Raw genomic sequence first — 20760 nt, 5'->3', positions numbered from 1 at the left:
TTACATTAATGACTGACATAGTGTTCAGACAGAGCTCCTGCGATATGCCAACATGTTCTACCTAATCCCAGATGACTCAAATTCATATTGGATCATTTCGAAAGTAACAAAAATTGACTGAATGAGAAACAATAGGGCAGCTTTTCTTGTTTTCTTCTTAAACATGCAAGGTAGTATTAATGTTACTAAGTTTTTCATAAGCTATCTTTCACAAGCATATTTTGATGTCAGGATATGCAAAGCCTAGCAGTTTCTATGCACATGCTGGGAAAGTGAAAGTAACAGAACTGCCAGGTAGATCATCTAAGTGACAGAAGGTGGCTGGTTGCCAGATTGCATCAGCCTGAGCAATGTCAGCATGATTCAGCAGGAAGCTGATTGGTTACCTGGCTGGACCTGATGTATAAATGTACAAAGACACTTTACTGTGTGTGGGATATGTATGGTGGAGGTGCAGCAGAGCATTTGGAGAGTGGAGGTGTAAATAAATTGTATATAGTGGTTTTAACACTGCTGTGTGCAAGCCTTCATTCTTTGCGTCACTAAAACCACCCTCACTAAGCACAGGCGCATCAACACATTAATGAAATTTAGTAAATACTTATTAAAAGTAAATGAGCAAAACCATGGGGATATCATTGGGTTGATTCCCAGAACCTTCTGTAGGTAATACAGAACCCTGCGTAGGTAGTAGAGAGTTAAATGTCATCTAGTTGTTCCTCTACTAAGGAGCAACTTGTGCTAAGGTCCTGTGTGCTCTACTGAGTCATGTGGTTACCTTTTCTTGGCATCCTTGATTCCAGTCTAAATCAGATTGTGTATAACTTCCAAGGATGTTCAAGCTTCCTGATTCCTGTTCTATCCCTTATCAGTAATAGGCGTCACTGTGGATTCCAGTTGCTCTCTTACCATTCTGTGACCTTCTGTGTAGATTGATTTGTATATCAGCTGAGGCTTATCAGCTAAGTTGCAATAACTGACATACTCTTCTTTCACTCTGTTCCTTGATTCATTCCAGTCCAGTTTCTGTCTGGGCCATGGGATGGAGATGGTGCTAATCACCCTCACAGATGACCTCCAGAGACACCTGGATCAGGGCAGGGCAGCACTGCTGTTATTTCTAGATTTGACAGCAACATTCAACACAGTCGATTATGATCTGTTGACCTTGCTGAGATAGGAGTTTGGGGGTCTGTCTTGAAATGATTTTCCTCCTTTCTTCATAATTGGGGACAGAGGGTGGTGCTTGGTGAGGGAGTTTCCCTATGTTACCCACTTCAATGTTAGGTTGTAAGCTTCAGACTTGGATTTTCTTCTGTGATACCCAGCTCCAAAGTCCACACACACGAATCCAGCAGATCAGACAAATAGTTTTATTATCATCAAAGATGCCAAATAGCCTGGAATATCAATAAGCAGCCAGGCTAATGAGCTTCAACATCAGGTGAAGCATGAGTTACAGACAAAACTTACTCAAATTCAAAAGGCAGAGGAGTGCCCTGCCTCAGACGATGCGTACAATGATAAAACTTTTCCTCCTCTTGGCTTTTATTCTGCCCCTCCCTCTCATCCAGCCCAGCTGTTAATCAAGATGACTCAGCTATGCTATGCTGATCTCAGCAAAATGAAAGTCAGTTCATTCCTGCAACAATTTAAAAGGTCTCTTCCTTACACCCATCCCCCGTGCAGAAAGAGTAATCATCCATCTCACTTTCTGAGAAAAAAGAGATAGGTTGCCATTTCTTTTTTGTCTGGTACAGATAGTTAGGTATTATCATTATTGTAGCACCTCGAGAGGGAATCAGCTAGTATGTTTTCTTTTCCTTTAATATATTTGACCTCAAATGACAGCTCTTGCAGGGACAATGCCCATCTCAGAATTATAGTATTGCTCTCTTTCATCTTGTGGATGAAGACCAGCGGACTGTGATCTGTTTCTAGCTGAAAGTATACACCCCTCAGATATGTCTTGAGCCTATTCAATCCCCATACTACTCCCAGGGCTTCCTTCTCAAGGACAATGTATTGCTCCCTGGGCAATAGTTTGCGACTATTGGGCAATAGTTTGCGACTCCCTGGGCAATAGTTTGCTCCCTGGGCAATAGTTTGCGACTCAGACATACTACTGGATGAAGATAACTGTCTTGCCCTTTCTGCAATAAAACTACACCATAACCGCTTGCATCAGTGCGTACAATGAACTTTTGAGAATAATCTGGTGGTATAAGGATTGGGGCCTCTGTGAGCCTCTTCTTTAGCATATCAAAGGCTTTCTGACATTTGGCTGTCCAGGGCACTCTCCCCGCTACCCTTTTCTTACATAAATTAGTAAGCGATGCTGCATGATGTGAAAAGTTGGGAATAAATTTCCTATAAAATCCGCATGCCCCTAGGAAACTCAGCACCTGTTTCTTGGTTATTGGAGTTGGTCAATTAATGATTGTGTCTACTTTTACAGTGTGTGGAGCGATCTTCTCTCTCTCTGTCTGATGGCCCAAATTCACTACTGAGTAATTGCCAATCTGACACTTTGAAAGCTTAATGGTTAATCCTGCCTCTTTATGCACCAAAAAGGGAATAACATCCCCTACTCCTACTTTCATAAATGTAACAGGCTGTTCTTTCAGTCTAGAGTCATAAGATCATATTTCTATTTTACCATCTGCCCTAGTTCATAAAAAATATCCTCTGACACACTTGACATATCTGCCCCACTGTCCCATACCACCTGAAGATCAATACAGTCCTGCAGCCTTACCCGCATAGCCCTTTTTTGATTACACAAAAGTGCTTGCTCTGGGTTAATGTTACAGGAAATAGGTTTTTTGGGCAAGGCAGCTGGCTCAATATAATTAATGCGTAACCATCCCCCTGGATGTTGTGTATGGCCTTGAAGCCCTGCCCGCCTTTGCTCTTTTCTTACACCTGTTTTTTCAATTAACCCTCTCAAATCCCAAGGATCCATCTTACACACTTTATCTACCTGCATTCCTTCAACCCCACTACCAGTTGCTAATTGCTCTTGGATGTCTGTTTCAGGTTGCTGTTCCACCCCAGCAATTGGTTGGGCTTGGGACCAAATCAAACCCACTTGTACTTTTGGTTGAGGCCTATCACCCCTGGCCATCAGTTTGGAACACTGGGCTTTGACGTGTCCTTGTTTTTCTGAAATAGTGGCAGATCCCCCGGGCTGAAATTAAATTTCCCAACCCCTTTTCCTGCTTAACTATGAAGTGAGATTGCTGCCAGGGAGCCATCTTAAGCTCATTTTGTTGTTCCTGTATATACTGCTCAGAGAGAAGCATAAGTTTTCTCCCTGGCATCTTTCTCCCTCCTTGCTGGTTCAAGGCCAAATAATCCACTACAGCTATTTCATCCAGGACCATAGCCAACTCCTGGGTAGTGATGGGTGTGACGGACTCAGGCCCTTAGCCTGAGTAGCTTGCAGCGATTGGCTGGAACGTTGCCCAAGCTTTGGAAAAGTATCCTTTGGAGGTTTGCTCAGCAGAAAATCACCTCAGGATTTTTAGTCGGAGCCGGGGGGTCTTCGAGAGAAGTCTTCAGTATACCAGTCTGAAGTGAAGACAGTGGGCTTAGGCCGGGCAGTTGTAAAATCAATGGGACAAGGGGCTGAGAGCGACCAGAGTGGCTGGGCTCCTTGTGGGAGGCAGAGCTGAGAGGACTTTGTCTGGAAGAGGGAGTTTTCAAGTGGTGTGAAACTCTCTGAGGGAGATTCTGCCAGTGCATCAGGCAATCTCCAAGTACAAACAAGATCACACAAATACACACTGGGGGGAAGAACTGGAGTCTGGTGGTCAGCAGGGATGCCCAAGACTCAGACCAGAGGACTAGTGGTGGGGCTGAGACACATTGGTATAGAGGGGTGAGAGTCCTGGAAGATAGCTAGTGTGAAAGTGTGTCAGTATTCTCCCTCACAGACCTTTTGCCAGAGTTGCTCTGTTGAAAGTCCAAACGGCTGAAGAGCTGTCTGCTTAAAATATGAATATTCCCTTGCTTGCTCTGGGGTAAGCGGTGTAAGTAGCTTTGCAACCTCCCCATGCAAGCACCTGCGCAGAGCTCCCATATATTCAGTGTCTGACAAATGATAGTCCTGTGCTGAGGCTTCAAATAATGCAAAGAAGGTTGCAACATCATCTCCAGATCTCAACTCAGGAAACTTTAGCTTTGTCCATCTGTCTTCTTGATTTCTCATTAGATGCTGCTGCATTACGTCACCATCCTGCTGGGCACTTAGCACCACTCTTTCGTCTCTGGGCTCAGAGGGAGGAGCTGCAGTGGCCAGAGAGAAACTGCTGGGCATGGGAGGCAAGAGTGGAGCAGAAAGAAAGGGGTGGCGAGGTGGCCTCCAGCCTCATTGTGCTGCGTTTAGGGGCAAAAGTCTTTTGAAAAAAACCCTTCCTGGTGATTCTGGCATGCTCGCCCCTCCTTTTCTTCTTCTACTCTTGCCTTGTTTCCTCTTCAGGTCACAACTACATGGCATCTATAATCCATCCCAAATTTCTTTCCTTTTTTATACCTGGGTGACATCATCCTGGATTTAGTTCCTGGTTATAGATCAGATCTCAAATAAAACTAGATTTCTCTCTCTCTCTCTCTCTTTTTTTTTGAAGGGGGTGGTCAGTGGAGCTGGTGGGGGCGGGGAAGGGGGACGCAGAGGTGGTGAGGCTGGAGGAGAAGGAAGTGGGGGAGGAGGAGAAAGGACTGATTCCTGTGTATTGAGAATTAATAAAATTAACATAATCCTCTCCGGCATTTAAGTAGTCCCAGGTGGAGACAAACTGGTTGCACCTGTGAAGTCAGTCCACAAATGACATAGATTGTTTAGATCTAGCCTTGACGGTTAGCATCTAGAGTTAAGACTAGATGACAGCTTGTAAATCAGATCTTGTCAGTCTTTGGCTGACCAATCAGCCAGCCTGGATAAAATCAGGCTAGGTGCCCACAAGAGGAGGAGCTTCAACTTTTCCAAGCCAGAAGCCAGGAGTCTTCTCCAGGAGGTCCAGGAGAAGGTAACAACACAACCAGGTGAATGAGGATGGGATTTTGGAAGAAGGCTCTCTGGTGTTGTGGGCCTGACAGCAGAAAAGCGTCAGTGAGTATTAGCTTAGGGAATTAGCCAACTACTACACAGTCCAGTGTAGGGAGATAGGCAAATTGCCTTAAGTTTTTGTTTAAGTGTTCCTTTGTGCACAGTATGTTTGTTTTATTGGTTTTTTATCATCCCATTTTGTGGTTCCCTTTCCCTCTTGTCTTATGAATAAAGTTTATATATTTTCATATAAGTTTGCCTTTTACTTGGTAGACCTGGGACCTGGTAACACCCTGACCAAAAAGAACCTACATAACATTTTATTAAGTTTATTATTATAAATCAGCAGCTGGGCATTTTAGTAACAATAATAACAGCTGTGGGTTCCCCTCTTGTGTGTGTCTTGACAATAAGATTTGTAAATCTTTATTTTGCACTATTTCTCTTAGTAATTTGGTTGTGAGTTTTCCTTTTCTTGTTCCAGGCTTTTGGCTGAGGTAGCAGGCTTCCAATATGAAAGTTGGCCTCCTCTGCTAAAGACACCACTTCTATGTGACCCAGAATAAATGACCATCAGAATCCAGCAGCACCAGTATTTGAGATTGTGCACACAACAAATCATGCAACTGTTTTTAATCATTAAATGTATTTTAATTATTTATGAATTATGTTCACCAAATAGCCTAATTGCTATTTGTGATCCACTCTGTGCCCGCTTGCAGGGAGGGCAGAATATAAATCTTAATAAATAACTAACGGGATGGCATATCACAAATTTTGTGAGTGCAGCATTTGTTGATAACTTTTACAGGATCGTGTGCTGCTCCTTTGGATGCACAAATGAAAGAGTAAAACAAATAAGGGAGTAAAACAGTTTTCCTCATTGAAGTCTGCTTCCTTTTTTTCTTATAGTTCAATGGATTGTGTATATAACAACTTGTTTGAAAGCAGCAAACTAGAAATTGCATACCCAACTTTTGCTGACTTACCTCTTTTGGCACATTCACTTAAATGCTTTCCCACTTACAAACAATATTGTCATAGTTATGTAACTGATCCATTTTCTGTATACTCGATGGGTTCCAACTAAGAATTTGTGGGAATAAATTCAATGTTGGAAGCAAGTTGAAGAAGTTACCACACAAAACAGCCTCCAATCTGGAAGGGTGTGTCCTCTGCTGCAACTTGTTTTGACCTGTTGGCTGCTTTTTGCTTTAAGCTACTGAAGTATTTTTTCACTCAATCAATCAATCAATTAAAACCTTTATTGGCATGGAATAAAAAGAACACATCATAACAACCACAGATTTTAAATACACAAAGACAGTCATCCCACCAGAGCTTTAACTTTGTATTCTTTAACCCTCATAGCAATAGAGAAAAAAACATTGCTACTGCAAAGGTAATATGGGGGCAGAGATGTGATAGAAGGAATGATACAAGTCTCTTCTTAGCAACTATGCCTATTGATCAAAAGGGGGATATTTTGTCATAAAATTCACAGCTAGGCAAGATATAGGAAATCAATTCTGTTTTCCTGTTACTACACAGACAAGTCCTTTCAGGATAGGGAACATCAAATCTGCCATAAAGGACTGCTGATGGTAAAGTGTCAACATGTGCAAGCATAAAAGCTCATCTTAATGACGGGACTGAAAAACTGCGAAAACGAAGTGACTATAAGCCCATTTCTTAATGTTATATGGAATTTCAGAGGGGAGTTAGTAATACGGGAACAGAGTGTTTGTTTTTCAGTGTCAAGGATCCTCTGCCTTAGAGTTCTAAATATTGAGATTTGTCTAACATGTGCAAGAAGTCAAAGGAGATACTATTTTTCTCACTATTGAGGTTGACCAATTATATGTAAATAGGTTTGACAGCAGCAGGAGGGCATAGCTCACAGGTTCTGTTCTAAAGTAAAGGTGTAACCAGAATTTTAAGATTGATAACCAAGCTCTGGTCACTAGGAGATGCTGTCCCATGTCCAGACACATGGCTGCATAATTTACATAGTTTGGCACTCCAAGGATACACTACAAAAACATAGTCTGGACTGCTCAACCTGTTGATTAAGGGAGTCAATTCAGACAGAGATCCCATAAAGTATTTTGGGTATGAATTTAGCATTAAAAACTCGCATGGCTCCAGGGATGAATTGATTGCCTTCACATAGAAAAACCTACCAATTGCAGGCAGGCTACACTTAGCCAGATTTATTATTTGTTTCCTCTGGCCTGTCCAGCTATTATGCTGAAAGAGGACTCCCAGCTATTTGAAATGTTTGACTTTTTCAATGGCATTACCATTTATGCACCAATTAAAATATTTCCAAGACCCTGAGAACACCAAGTTTTTAGATTTTTCAAAATTTACAGATAAAGAGTTCTCACAATAACATGTAAAAGCAGACAGAAGATGCTTGAGGCCCTTCTGAGTATGAGATAGTACTATAGCATTGTCCATGTAGAATAATAGGATGATGGATCGGGAACCCAATAAAGGACAGTGTCCATCGACTGCACGCAAAGAAGATCTAAGTCATTCAAAAACAAATTAAATAAACAGGGTGCCAGAATGCAGCTCTGTTTGACTCCTCAGTTTATCAAAATCTTAGGTGTTAATATGCCAGAATTCACTCTGCATGCCTGTTCTTTAAATGCAACTTTATTCTCAAGAAGGACTCACTATAAGGATTGTTTCAAGATCGTCACATATGAGGTATGGTCCCTGTGGTGATCTTTTTGAAGACTCTTTAAGATCATGATTATGGGCTTCTAGTGCTACTTTGGAACTTATATCCTGGTTTGCCTTCATATCATTAGTATTTAGTCACGTGATGTATAGTAAGGGTTGTGAAGGTCTTCCAAACTGATGTCTTATTTTTGGCCACAGATATTATAAATTCTACTAGAAGTAAGGCCCATTGTGTAGAAAAATACAACAGGCTCTAGAAGGAGGCTCTGGGCAAGTGCCCGCCACCCTTGCTGTCTTTCCATCTACCCAAGTGAAGGCATTGACTCCCCGCCCCCACCTCAAGGGGAGCTGATTTCTGCCATCTAGAGAGCAGTTGTAAACCTGAGTGATCTCCAGTGGTTCCCTGGTAGGAGATGGCATTGTACCTGTCTGAGTTTCTATCTCTTTTCAAATTCCACCCTCTCTGGGTTCCACCTCTTAAATCTCTATGAATTTCCTAACCTGGAGTTGGCAACCCGATCTCCTTCCCTTTATCTGCCCCTCTCACTTCAGGTTTCCATCACCTTCCCCCTCCCTGAAGCATCTACATAGGAAAAGGACAGTCTTTCTCCACAGTGTGTAGAGGGGACCAGAGCAGCTAACATCATTCTCCTCTCCCCCCTTTGATCTGAACAACAACCCTGTGAGACAGATTATGTTGGAAGTCTGTGACTGGTCTGAAATCACCCAGTCAGTTTCTACAGTAAGAACCTGTGTTTGGCAAACTCCTCTGAAGCCCTAATTTGTATGCCCTCCTCAAACTCCATCACACAATCTCCATGAATTTCCCACCAACCTGGAAAGGTACCACTGAAGGCCTCTGGATGAGTGCCCTCCACCCTTGCTGTCTTCCCACCCACCCAAGTGAAAGCATTCACTCCCCTCACCTCAAGGGGAGCTGATCTCTACCATCTGGAGAGCAGTTGTAATTCTGAATTATCTTCAGCCCTCACCTGGAGATTGGCAACAGTGGTTTCCCATGAACCATCTCTCTCTCTCTCAGATGCCTGTAGTGATACCTTAGGAATTTCCCACCAACCCGGAACTGGCTGTTGAACTGGCCCCTTCCTGCTGTGAATGAACATTCCTTTTGTGTCTGATGAAGAGAAGGAACTGCTACTGTTTTGTCTCATGAACATGTCTCTCACAGTTTACTGTTTGTTTCATGGCAGCATTGTCTGGGGGGTGGGGATCAGACACTCCTGGACTTCCTACAATGGGCCCTGAGGAGAGGCAGTAGTGATCAGTAAGCCCCCAGGAGAACCTGTCAGTAGAGAACTGTCTCCCTCAAAGGTCAGTGGCCTTCTGGTGGGATTCTTGCCTGACAGGTGGGTGGGGGAGAGCAGAATCAGCCAATGGCATGCCAAAGACAGAGTGCAAGCCAATCCTGTGTAGGCCACATCCAACCAATGAAAATTCTCAGATTTGCCACCATAGTTGAGCTTTTATTTATTACTAATATTTAGAATTATAAAATTACTGAACATGTTTACATGATATATCTATGGCTATATTGTGATAAATTTAGATAAAATTATAGAGTTATTGAGAATTTAATAGTCTTGTTGTTCAGTGTTTAGGGATATTAGGCAACCACAACAGGCTTTGTTTTTGTCAATAAAAGGAAGGGGGAGGGCTTTCTTCAGGTGTATTTTGGCCTTTAAGGCAAGACTCATTGGGGCTATCCCCTGCTGAAGCACTGGGCAACTTGCTACCACCCATCTTGCATGACTTACCTAGGCCTAGCTGCTTGCTACTGTTCAGCAGCAGCCCTGATACAAATGCCAGTGTGGTGTGGTGGTTAGAGTTTTAGTCCCATTCTGCTGTGGAAGCTCACTTGATTATTTTGGTCAAGGCAGAAAGTGGAGCTCAGATGAGCTCCATGCAAAGTGAGGCAAGGCAAAGGACAGAGCCTGGTCAAGCTCCACACAAAACGAAGCAAGGCAGAGAGTGGTGCCTGGCTAGGATGAGCCCCACACAAAACAAGGCAAGGCAGAGGCATCTGAACCCTGTGTGAGGCAAGGCAAGGCAGAGGCTGGTGCCAACACAGAGGCAGATGTTGGCCTCTAGCCCAGTCAAACCTCACATGAGGTGAGGCTGATGGTGGTGCCTGGCCTGGCCAACTTGCATAAAATGCCATAGTTCTCCTGGGCAGAAGATGCCAGAGGTAGGGAAAGACAGAAAACTAAAAATGGGGAGGATGATAAAGGTAGATTGGTTGGCACACAGGAAGGAGAGAAAGGATTAGGAGCTATGGGGGCTTTTAAGGTAGGGAAAGAGCAAATAGTGGAGGAGAGGGAAATAAGATTTACCCTGCAAGTTCTTGCGGACTCCCACTTGTTTGATATAATGAAACATAATCTGCCAAGTAACCGCCCCCCCATAAAATCTGTCAGACATAATTATTTAGAATGGGTAAGTTTAATTATCAAGGATTAATCTATAGGTCACATGATGAGAAAAAAAACCCTTTCATATGGATAACTTTTCTGTAAATGCAGTGTTTCCTATCTTCCCCATCAGAAAGACATCCCAAATCCTTAAACCCCTATAAAACTCAAATGACAATTATTTCATCTGGAGTACCATTAATATGTTTATTTAATTATAATTCATTTTTCAACCATAAAATGGACAAATCATGGTCCTGGTCTACTCAGTAGGAAAGAAAATGATTTAAAAAGTAACTTAAAAATCCTCAAATTATCAATATCAAATAATGCTAATATCAAGATCGCTTGAAATACAAAGAAACGACCAATATATCTATCTATATAAACTTTTAATTAAGAACCTTGCATTGTAAAGCAGATGATACAATATAGTTAGTTGTGCTGACAGTTGTTGGGAACTGAATGTCCCAGTCAAACTGGTACAATTGTGTGAAACAATGTAAATCTGAGATTTGCTAATTAGCATGAATAATGAAATCTAAGTCATCTGTGTTGCAGATTAAATTTTAAAAGGATCCTTTGGACCTTCCAAGTCATCTTCACGCAGAAACTACCTGCTTTTGTTCCATCATGTAGTAAGACATTAAAAGCTAGTTATACGCATTTTGGCAAGAGTTTTAGTTGTGGTTGTAGGGTATATTAAAACTATCCTCACCAAATTTCACCAAAGGCTTTCCAGGCTGTTATACACAAAGACATTGTACTTTCTTACAAAGAATTACATAATTCAAGGACCTCAATTCTGTAGCTTTTGATATTCTTTACAGGGAAATTACAATTTTAAAAAAAGGAAATTATAATTTTTAAAAAGTTTCAACCTGTAACAAAGATCCAAAATTAAACTAAAGCAGTATTCTTGATATTTTACCATTGAAAAGTCTAGACTTTTAAAATGTAAATACACGGTAGAAAAATTATTAATGAAGGGGGCATAAGGTATTGACAAATTTGTTCTTGTTTCATGTAAATAGCATTCTTATGGACATCTACAGTATCAGACCTAAAAAGTTAAAGTCTATCTCTAAGCAGCTAGCAAGGTTGTGCTAATAAAATATGATTCAAAGCTTATAGATTCAAAGCTTATAGAAATTGCACTATTACTTGAACCAGCTGATTCAGTATCACTGGGGTTATTGTATTCAACATTCACACCAAATTCCCAGCACACCATGGATTCTGAAAGAAATATGTATTTCTTTTTAACAACTTTAAATACGGTACAGACACAGTCAGAACAAAGACATTCTGGTACATCCTACTGGAATTCCAGTATTGCAAAGAATATAAACTAAGAATTAAAAGCAGCCAGAATGGCTGAGATTTGCTTGAAATTCCATAACATTTTTCTTTGTTGGGAACAATAAATAGGGAAATCATTTAGGCTTTTAAAACTCTTATTTACAGCTCTAGAATGTAGAATAATATCAATTTATTGGAAAATGCAAATCATTTTCCTAAAGGTTGGCCTTCACGAAAGTAAGGCAATACGTTTGTCACAAAAAAATAAATCTCAGGATCATTTTTGCTATTTGTTATTTTGTCTTTTTACTGCATATTCCACTTGTTATTACTGTAAATGCCCCAAGCTTTTAAAAAAGTTAAATACTCTATTTATTTTAATATTTGATGCTATACCGGAATATTTTTTCCCAAATTTTCACCATGCCATTCTATTGGCTGGCAAATATTAGGAGGCTTATAACATGGAGATTCAAGCCACATAATTAATTCTAGAACTGGAAGAATTTAAATTGTGGCAATAATCCTGGATGCAATGAAATATTATAAGTAAACTTGCTTATATAGCTATTGATATTACTTATAATAGCAAAAATAATATCTCTGCGGCTGAGGACAATGGCAGTTGGCTTGCCTAGAATCTTTTCTAAAACAGCATTTTGAGTGAAAGGGAACAACTTTGAACTAAAGTGCTGGGAAAATCCTTTATTCTTAATATTCAGTATTAACTTGTCTAAATTTATCTAAAGTAAAGTCCATTGCTAATGAACTTTGCTTTCAGTGTTCTCAACTGATATTTAGTCTCTTCAAGAAGAAAAGCTGTAGAAAGAAGTGAAATGTTTTTGCTTTGACTGTATCTCAAAAAACCTGAAAATGTCATAAACGATGGGGCCATTCAAAAATATTAAGTACACAAAACAGATAGGATAGTACAGACGTAGTTACTCCTACATATATCACATACAATCAACATTTCAATCTCTATTATGTTTTCACAATTTTTTATTATAGGTAAAGCACCTATGTGTGGTGATTTTACTTTCACTGTACAGCCTATGTTATTGGATTTAAACACTGTAGCTTGCCCCATTGGACCAAATCATGCAACTGTTGCAGATCAGCACAAAGTGCTTTATAAGGCATCACTGGAACAAGTTAAAAATCATTACTCGGACTTTCAAAAGTCAAGTTGCTTGATGAAGGAGTTCCTCGATGCCTCAGTCTTTTTTCTTTTTCTTTTAGAAGTCCATAGTTAAGTCAGGAGAGTTTTGCTTGGAAATTTAATTTATTTGGCTCAGGATGGTGCCAGACGAATAATAATAATAATAAAAAAAAACTGAAATCCTTTCATGTTGGAAGGTCCTTTGCACTCAGTTGAAGACAAGATAACTGCAGCTACATTCAGAATTCCAAGTAGGCAAGGATACCAATGGCAGGCAGCAAAAATCCAAGACAACTAGATGATATTCCAGCAGCAGCTCCTAGAAAATCAACAGATCAAGCCTCTTAAACATTAACCATTACTTATAACATTTACCCATTTGGGCTGATAAAAACTGCTTTCTGACCAAAAGTCTCTTAAAAGAACCAAAGAACAACTGTACTAGTACTTCAGTTTCTATCCTCTGCTTTGAAAATACGAGCTCAGATAATGTCCTGAGAACAATTTTCTTGATAACATTCTACCTTTTTTATTGTCTGATGTACTAGGATATATATGAGTGATAAGCTGCCTTGAAGCACAAGGAAAGGCAGGATATAAACGTTTTAATTCATAAATAAAGAAACATAGAGATATGTTTGGGGTGGTTAATTAACTGCTTTCGTTCTGCTTCTGTATGGTTTGTGGCCATAATAAAGACTGGCTGACTGAATATAACATTCAATGCATTCAATGTTCATAGAAACTTTCAGCGAAACACATTTGCTCACAAATTTTCTGTGTAAGTTTCTTCTGTGGATTCTGGAATATTTTTTGAATGTTTTCCAAATATTCACTTTATACTTGATCTCTCTGTTTTACAATGAATTACACTGGTTGTTTGATAGTGTTTGGCAGAACTTGAGAGCTGTCACAACACCATATTTAGCACCTGACATCTTGTGTGACATCCAAATGATCAGATGCCAACACACCCCAAAGCTTGCATTTTTCAATTTTTCCCACAGACACAGGGCACTGACACCCAGATGAACAGACAACACCAACCTATTTGGAATTTGTTACTCCAATATATCACAGGGTTATTCTAGATATGAAAAAAGAAATATGTATTTAAACGATTAAAAATTAACTATTCAAATTGTGCCTACAAAAATGTTAATGTATTTATGATTATCAATGAACTGATTGTCACACAGCATGCAGCATTTTTCTGCTTGCCTAATTGTATAGGCTACAGCCTGATCTCATATACTGGTCTCATAAATGACAAAATGAGCCGTTTTTGAAACTGGCTTGCATTTTCAGTTAAGATACATACAATGCTGAAAACCTGAAATCTAATGAAAAACCCATCCTCTGTATGCGGTTTCCGCATATCAGAGATAGCCAGCTGGCAGGCACTTCATGAGATTATTTTGTATGATCCTCTCAAACTCTGTTAACCAATGTGCTGTTAGGCATTATGGTCCTAAGGGCAGGGAAAAAAGGGGGCATAGAAGTAAACTGAGAATCAGGTAGAGTGAAACAGGCCACAGCTTTATTGACTAAAGCTGATGGAGCATTGGTACAGCCTAGGACAAGGATCCAGCATCGGGCAACCTGCCTGTCATCCAGTGGAACCCTTCCCCAATTCATGTGGCTGGGGATAAACTTGGAATGGCAAGTGGACCAACATGGGCATAAGCCCCACACGGGGAAGGTGGGCATGCAGTTGCAGTCTCTCCCCAAATGGATCTGGCCCAATGCTTGAAACTGCCTAAACCTGTGACAAGAAACAAAACAACAAGGTAAAAATAACTGCTCCAAACAGCACGCAACCAAGAAAAGGAGGGAATGATGTCTGATGTCGACTGAGCAGTTGGTTCTGGGCAGCATGGCCTAAAGAAGGGGAGGAGTGGACCAGAATGAAGGCTGTGCTTTCCAGGTCCATTACAACATTCCAGGCTGGCAGCAGTTGGCTGTATCATTCCAGGCTGCCAGGCCCCTACCCAGAAAACTCCCTGCAAGGCACCCACTTACTGCCACAGCCAAAGATGGGACAGCCTTTTCCCCAGACGGCCCTTAATCCTGCAGACATAAAGCAGCCTTGTGTAAGTCCGTGGCAGATGGTTGTTATCAGAAAGGAATATTTAGATTCACTGAAATGTTTTTAAATAATTTTAAACTGTAGCTTTTTATTGGTTTAATTTGTAAAAATGAATGTTGTTAGCCGCCCTAAGTCCGCTTGCGGAGAGGGTGGGATAGAAATTTAAAGAAAGTAATAAATAAATAAATAAATAAATAAACAAATAAATAAATAAATAAATAAATAAATAATACACACACAAGCATATATAGCTGTCTTTCCCAAAATCATGAATAGTATCAGAAGCCATGTTTTCTTTGAGAGAAGGGAAGGGAGAACGCTGTTTTTGTACAAGCTGCACCCAGTGTCTATATCAGAAATTAACTATCAAATACTGAGATAAGTGCTTCTAAGAATTCCTACTGCCATGTTAGTGCACCACAAACACACACACACAAAAAGCTGCCCAAGGCACTCCATAACCTAGAAGAGGCTCTGTTTGAAGACTATTCCCAAAAGTTAAACAGTCTCTGTGTATGTAAAACAAACAAATACATCCTGAGAGGGAATTTTAGTTCTCCAGTTTTAAGCTTACTGCCCAGGTTGTAAAGACTGTCAATCTGAAATATAAGGATTGGGCAAAAGAGTTTGAAGTGCCATTGAAGGGCCCTCAACACGCCAGAGGTCCAGTTTTTTTTATTTTAAATCTTACCAGGAAAAGGGATTTTCATCTTAAACACAGGGACAAAGCTGAATACGCTCTCAGGACTGTATGTTTATCAAGTGGGAAGTTTACAAGGAACTCTATAAAAGTAACTTCTAAGAAAAAGTCTCATAACATCTGCAATACCTTTAGTGAAAGCCAAACAACATTAAGTATAAAACCATCTCTTGTGAATTCTGCTACCTAAGAAACTGTGTTTATATTTAACTTTCTGCCTTTCTATCTCAAATCCAAAACCCTACGTAAATATTGATTCCCTTCCCTGCCAGATAGTTAAATAAAACAAAAAACTTTCAATCTTTACCTTTACCATGCCAATTTCTGAAGGGAAATATTTGAGAACTGAAGAAATGACAGGGTAATCATTTCGGTAGGGTGCTTAATAAAGTGGTCGCCTTGTCACAGAGCTGAATCATCAAGTGTTCAAGAATCCCAATTTCAATACAGTATATTCATTTTAGAATTGAAAAAAATTGAGCACTTGTTTGGAATTATTTTATAGATTTGTATCTGTTTGGCAGAAAATGTAATGTATAACGTAAGTTTCAAATTCAGACATGTTTAATGCCCACCTACCTGGAATTTTTACTTGAGCTACTTCTCCATCTCCTCCGTCACTGTGCACTCGAACTTCAACAACATATTGACCCGTAACAGGAGCAGGAACCTCTATATAATGTTTGCCAGTTGTAACCAGTGTACCATTAAATTGGCCATCTGGTCTATAAAGCACCTTTTAAAGATAAAATATATGGTAGCAGTAAATCCACATTACGTTTAAAACAAAATTTCATTATAGAAAAGAATTACAGAAATTGTTTTAAAAAGGAAAATGTTCTCATTCAGTAACTGCACAGTTAAGTATATTTATTTTAGTTAAATGATTTGCTTGGTTCAGCAGCAATAAAAGTTGCACTGTAAAAGCAGTATAATCAGCAACAAAAAGGCAGTGCAGACAAAAACATAATGCAGTTAGAGATGAGAAAAAGAAAAAAAAACCCAAAATCCTGGCAAAAAGATACGTTGAACTCAGTATATTTTATACCTGGTAGTTGTGTGAAAATTTCTAACTAAAGGCGCTGCACTGTAAAAGACCCAGCTTCTGGTCATCATCTACTTAACTTCCAAAAGGCCTGTCTAGATCTAAACTGCCTTGTTGTAATGTGGGTGCTAAAGTAATTAAACCGATCTGCAGTTTTAGCCATTTTTAGCAGCATACCCTCAATTTTCAGTTTTGCAGTACAAAAATACATCTTTTTTTGCTAATTATTAATTCACAAGGATTGAAATAAGAGATAAGAGGTAACGCAATAAGAGGTAATGCAATAAATTAAAAAATCATGGTGTATTACAGGGAGATGGTAGACAAATAACTATGAATGCAATCATAAGGCAGTATAACTTTTCTTTTCCACAGGTTTTAGATTTGCAGCAAATGAAAATTAGCCCTACTCTGCACTCACTAAGGTTTGGTTGGCATATTACCTTCACATCATTTTTAACCTGGAACATAGTATAATCAGCAATGGATGAAGATTCCTTAAATAAAGCAGAAGTCTCGTAGCACCTTTAAGACCAACGAAGTTTTATTCAGAATGTAAGCTTTCATATGCATGCATGCTTCATCAGACAATGGAATGGGGTACAGTGAGTTAGAGCTACTTATAGCTAGAGGCAGTGGTCAAGAATGCTTGAATACTTTGTGGATGATTCCCAGCTACTGCTTGTCAAAGATGGGTAGGACCACAGCATGCAGAATGAAGCTTCAGCAGGACAGTCAATCCTTTTACTCCTTTAAAAAAAATTGTTGCTGCCAGCATGAATCAGTGGGTAGATGAAACTGGTGATAGTGACCTGAAATCTGGTGAGCCACCTCTTCACTTGTGGATTTATATGGAAGGAATGATTCCTTCAATTTTTTTCCCTGACTGGAAGGAGACAAGTGCCATCAGAGATCACCAGCCATTACCAGTTGCTCTGACTTCCTGTAAGACAGAACCTGAGGCCTTCTACTAAGCTCCAGAAACAAGTATCAGAAATATGGATTCCATGCATTCTTTCATAATGGGCCACAAATCAGTTCCTAGCATTATGAGTAATATAATCCTCCTGGTGGTTGGTTGATTTACATAGAATGATAGGAAGGATGATGGGTTAGAAAGATAAATACTTGTTTTCATGTTCTGCCAAGAACTGTGCTCAGACAACCATTTCTATATTAACCCAGGGCTGACAGCATCGGTGTTAGGAGACTGTGAAGGAAGTTTTTCAGAACTATATAGAAGAAATGAAAGGATGACAGATATTTCAAAGAAGAATCTTTTGAAGAACCTGTAAATTTAGAAAGTAAACTGAAGCTGCACTCAAAGCAACTGAGAGAAACAAATCACTAGAAGTAGATGAGGTAACAACAGAGCCACAGGAACACAGTAGATCAAAATTTTAACAAGAATATGCCAACAAATATGGGGGAAAAAACCATGGTCCATAGACTGGAAATGTTCAGTCTATATTTCAGTACTGAGAAAAGGAGATGTAAAGGATGCAGTAACTACTGTACCATCACATTAATTTGTCATGCAAGCAAAGTGATGCTCAAAATCTTACAATAAAGACTATTACTATATATGGAACAAGAAATGCCAGATGTTCAAGCTGAATTCAGAAAAGGAAGAAGCATTAGAGATCATATTTCAGATTTACATTGGTTACTGGAACATATAAGAGAGTTTTAGAAGAAAATCAGTTTGTGTTTCATAGACTACAGCAAAGCTTTTGACTGTGTGGATCATGAAAAGTTATGGTTGATCTTAAAAGAAATGGTTGTGCCACAACATCCAGTTGTTTCGATGTACAACCTATAATCTGCACAAGAGGCTACTGTTAGGACGAATATGGAAAAACAGATTGGTTTCCATTGGCAAAGGTGTCTGGATAAAGATGTATTTTATTTCCCTATCTGTTCCATCTGTATGCAGAATGTATCAAAAGGAAAGATGGATTAGATTTAGATGAAGGTGGAGTGAAAATTGGCAGAAGGAACACCAATAATCAGAGATATGCAGATGACACCACATTACTGGCATAAAATAGTGAAGACGTGAAATGGCTACTGATGACAGTTAAAGCAAAAAGTGCCAAAGCAGGATTACACTGAAAATCAAGAAGACAGAAGTGATGGAGAATTACACAACTAACAATGAAGAAACTGAAATTGTTTAAGATTTTCTATTCTCTGGTTCAATAATCAATCAAAAGGGAGACTGCACCCAAAAAATCAGAAGGGGATTGAGACTGGGAAGGGCAGCCATGAAGGAAACAGAAAAGATCTGTAATTGTAAGGATGTGTCGCTGGTGACTAAAATCAGGATAATTCATACTACAGTATTTCCCCTTACAATATATGGGTGTGAAAGTTGGACAATGAAGAAAGCTGACAGGAAGAAAGTTGATTCTTTTGAAATGTGGTTATAGCAGCGCCCGCCTCACGGCTTCACTGGATCTCTTTTCCTTAGTCTCTTCGGGGTATTTTACTTTATTATCTAATGAAAATATAATTCACTTCATAGGGGACCACAGCAGCTTTGTTTGTTTTTCCCAAAAATACAGGCTCTCGAGAACTTTAACTCAAACCACAGATTTATTATAACACAAAGTCTTTAACTTGGGGATATGGGAGATATTTACACAGGCTAACACGTTGCTCAGTTATTTCAGGCTTTACAATAACTTTTCCTTTCTTGAGTCTCTCAGCTTCACCGTTCACAGTTTCTATATAACACACTCTCCACCTCTAGCAAAGGTCTGGCCTCTTGGGAATGATGTGCCAAGTCTCACCCCTTGACTAGAGCCTCTGCTCCTAGCTCTTCTGGTGTATCAGACCCACATCCGCTCCCTCAACCACCTCACTAGATCTCCAGAGGTGTATACAGGTGTCTGTGACCGTTCGGTCTTGACTGACTCACACTGGTTCCTCACACACACACACAGCCCTCTTGGCTGGTTTTGTTGAGCTTGTAGTCTCTGGAAGTCTTTCCCGCCACTGTCTCAAACTCCTTCACAGGATCAGCTGTCCCCTCAGCCTCGGTCAGGCACGAACTGACCCACTCAGTCTCTGTCAGGCCCCAACACTGACAGACTTCTGACAGGCACCAACTCTGTCAGACACCAACTGACTGAATGACTGCCTCAGCAGTTTCTGTCACTCAACCACTTTCCCTCCCTGAGAGCTCCGAGCACTTTGCCCCCGCCCTCAGGTCACCTGACGCAGGCCCTGTGCGTCTTCAGTTTCTGGTTAACCCCTAGCTTTCCGTCACAGTGGTGTTGGAAGAGTTTTACAGATACAGTAGACTGCCAAAAAGACAAGGGCGTTCTAGATCAAATCAAGCCTGAACTCTCTCTAGAAGTGAAAGTGATTTAAATAAGGCTATTGTACTTTGGTCACATTCTGAGAAGATAAGAGTCACTGGAAAAGACAAAAGTTGAACGCAGCAGGAAAAAAGGAATACCCAGCATGATTGGATTGGCTTAATAAAGGAAGCCACAGCATTCAGTTTGTAAAACCTGAGCAAGGGTATTAATGATAGGAAGTCATTAATTCATGGGGTTGTCGTAAGTCAGAAGCAACTCGATAGCACAATAAAGGTAAAGGTAATCCCCTGTGGAAGCATCAGTCGTTTCTGACTCTGGGGTAAGTCACATCACAATGTTTTCATAGCAGACTTTTTATGGGGTGGTTTGCCATTGCCTTCCCCAGTCATCTACACTTTCCCCCAGAAAGCTGGGTACTCATTACACACACACAATTTTAGCCCTTCACACATTAAGCTATATCTTCCTCCATGTTCATTTTCTGATTAAATATGAGTGTCCGGGATGCACCGTCCCGGCCTCTCCCGGCCCCCTGACAACCCGGCACCCCCTGAGACCGCCTGACCCACCTACCTTGGCTGCTGGAGGTGGGCATCCTGGGGTGTCAGGGGAGGCGCAAAATGCCGGGACGCCTCCGGGCCTCGAGGGGGTGCAATGGGGCTGAGCATAGTGATGCGGCCAAGCCACAGAGGCCCAGGCAGCTCTGGGACGAGGCCGACGGAGGCTGAAGAAGGTGAGCATTGCGGAGGGGTGGGGGAGGAGCCCCCACCCCAGACAGAACCCAATGTCCAGCTCCAAGGCTGATGCAGCGGAGCTGCAGGCCATGCCCCAACCCAACAGGGGCCGAGCCACCTGGGGGGTGGGGCCAGAAGGAAGAGGAGGCAGGGAGCACCAATGGGAGGGGAGGAAGGGTGATGGAAAGGACGGGGAAGGAAGGGAGAACACGCACAGAAGTGGGAA

The 20760-nt window shown here is 40.7% G+C and overlaps 1 protein-coding gene across 1 annotated transcript in view; it reads right to left on the bottom strand.

The window, feature by feature from the left end:
* Positions 1-10368: 10368 nt before the first annotated feature.
* Positions 10369-20760, bottom strand: part of CNTN1 (contactin 1) — a 158879-nt gene continuing 148487 nt past the window's right edge. Inside the window, exons 24-25 of the mRNA XM_060244926.1 lie at positions 16006-16162; positions 10369-12956 (exon numbers count right to left, since the gene is read on the bottom strand). Of these exons, the coding sequence (XP_060100909.1) occupies positions 12877-12956; positions 16006-16162 (237 nt within the window). The 3' untranslated portion in view covers positions 10369-12876. The remainder of the gene's footprint in view (positions 12957-16005; positions 16163-20760) is intronic.

The sequence above is a fragment of the Heteronotia binoei genome, chromosome 8, assembly GCF_032191835.1.
Source record: "Heteronotia binoei isolate CCM8104 ecotype False Entrance Well chromosome 8, APGP_CSIRO_Hbin_v1, whole genome shotgun sequence".
NCBI lineage: Eukaryota > Metazoa > Chordata > Lepidosauria > Squamata > Gekkonidae > Heteronotia > Heteronotia binoei.
Note: the sequence above shows the minus strand (reverse complement) of the source record. Positions and strands in the feature narration are given on the sequence as shown.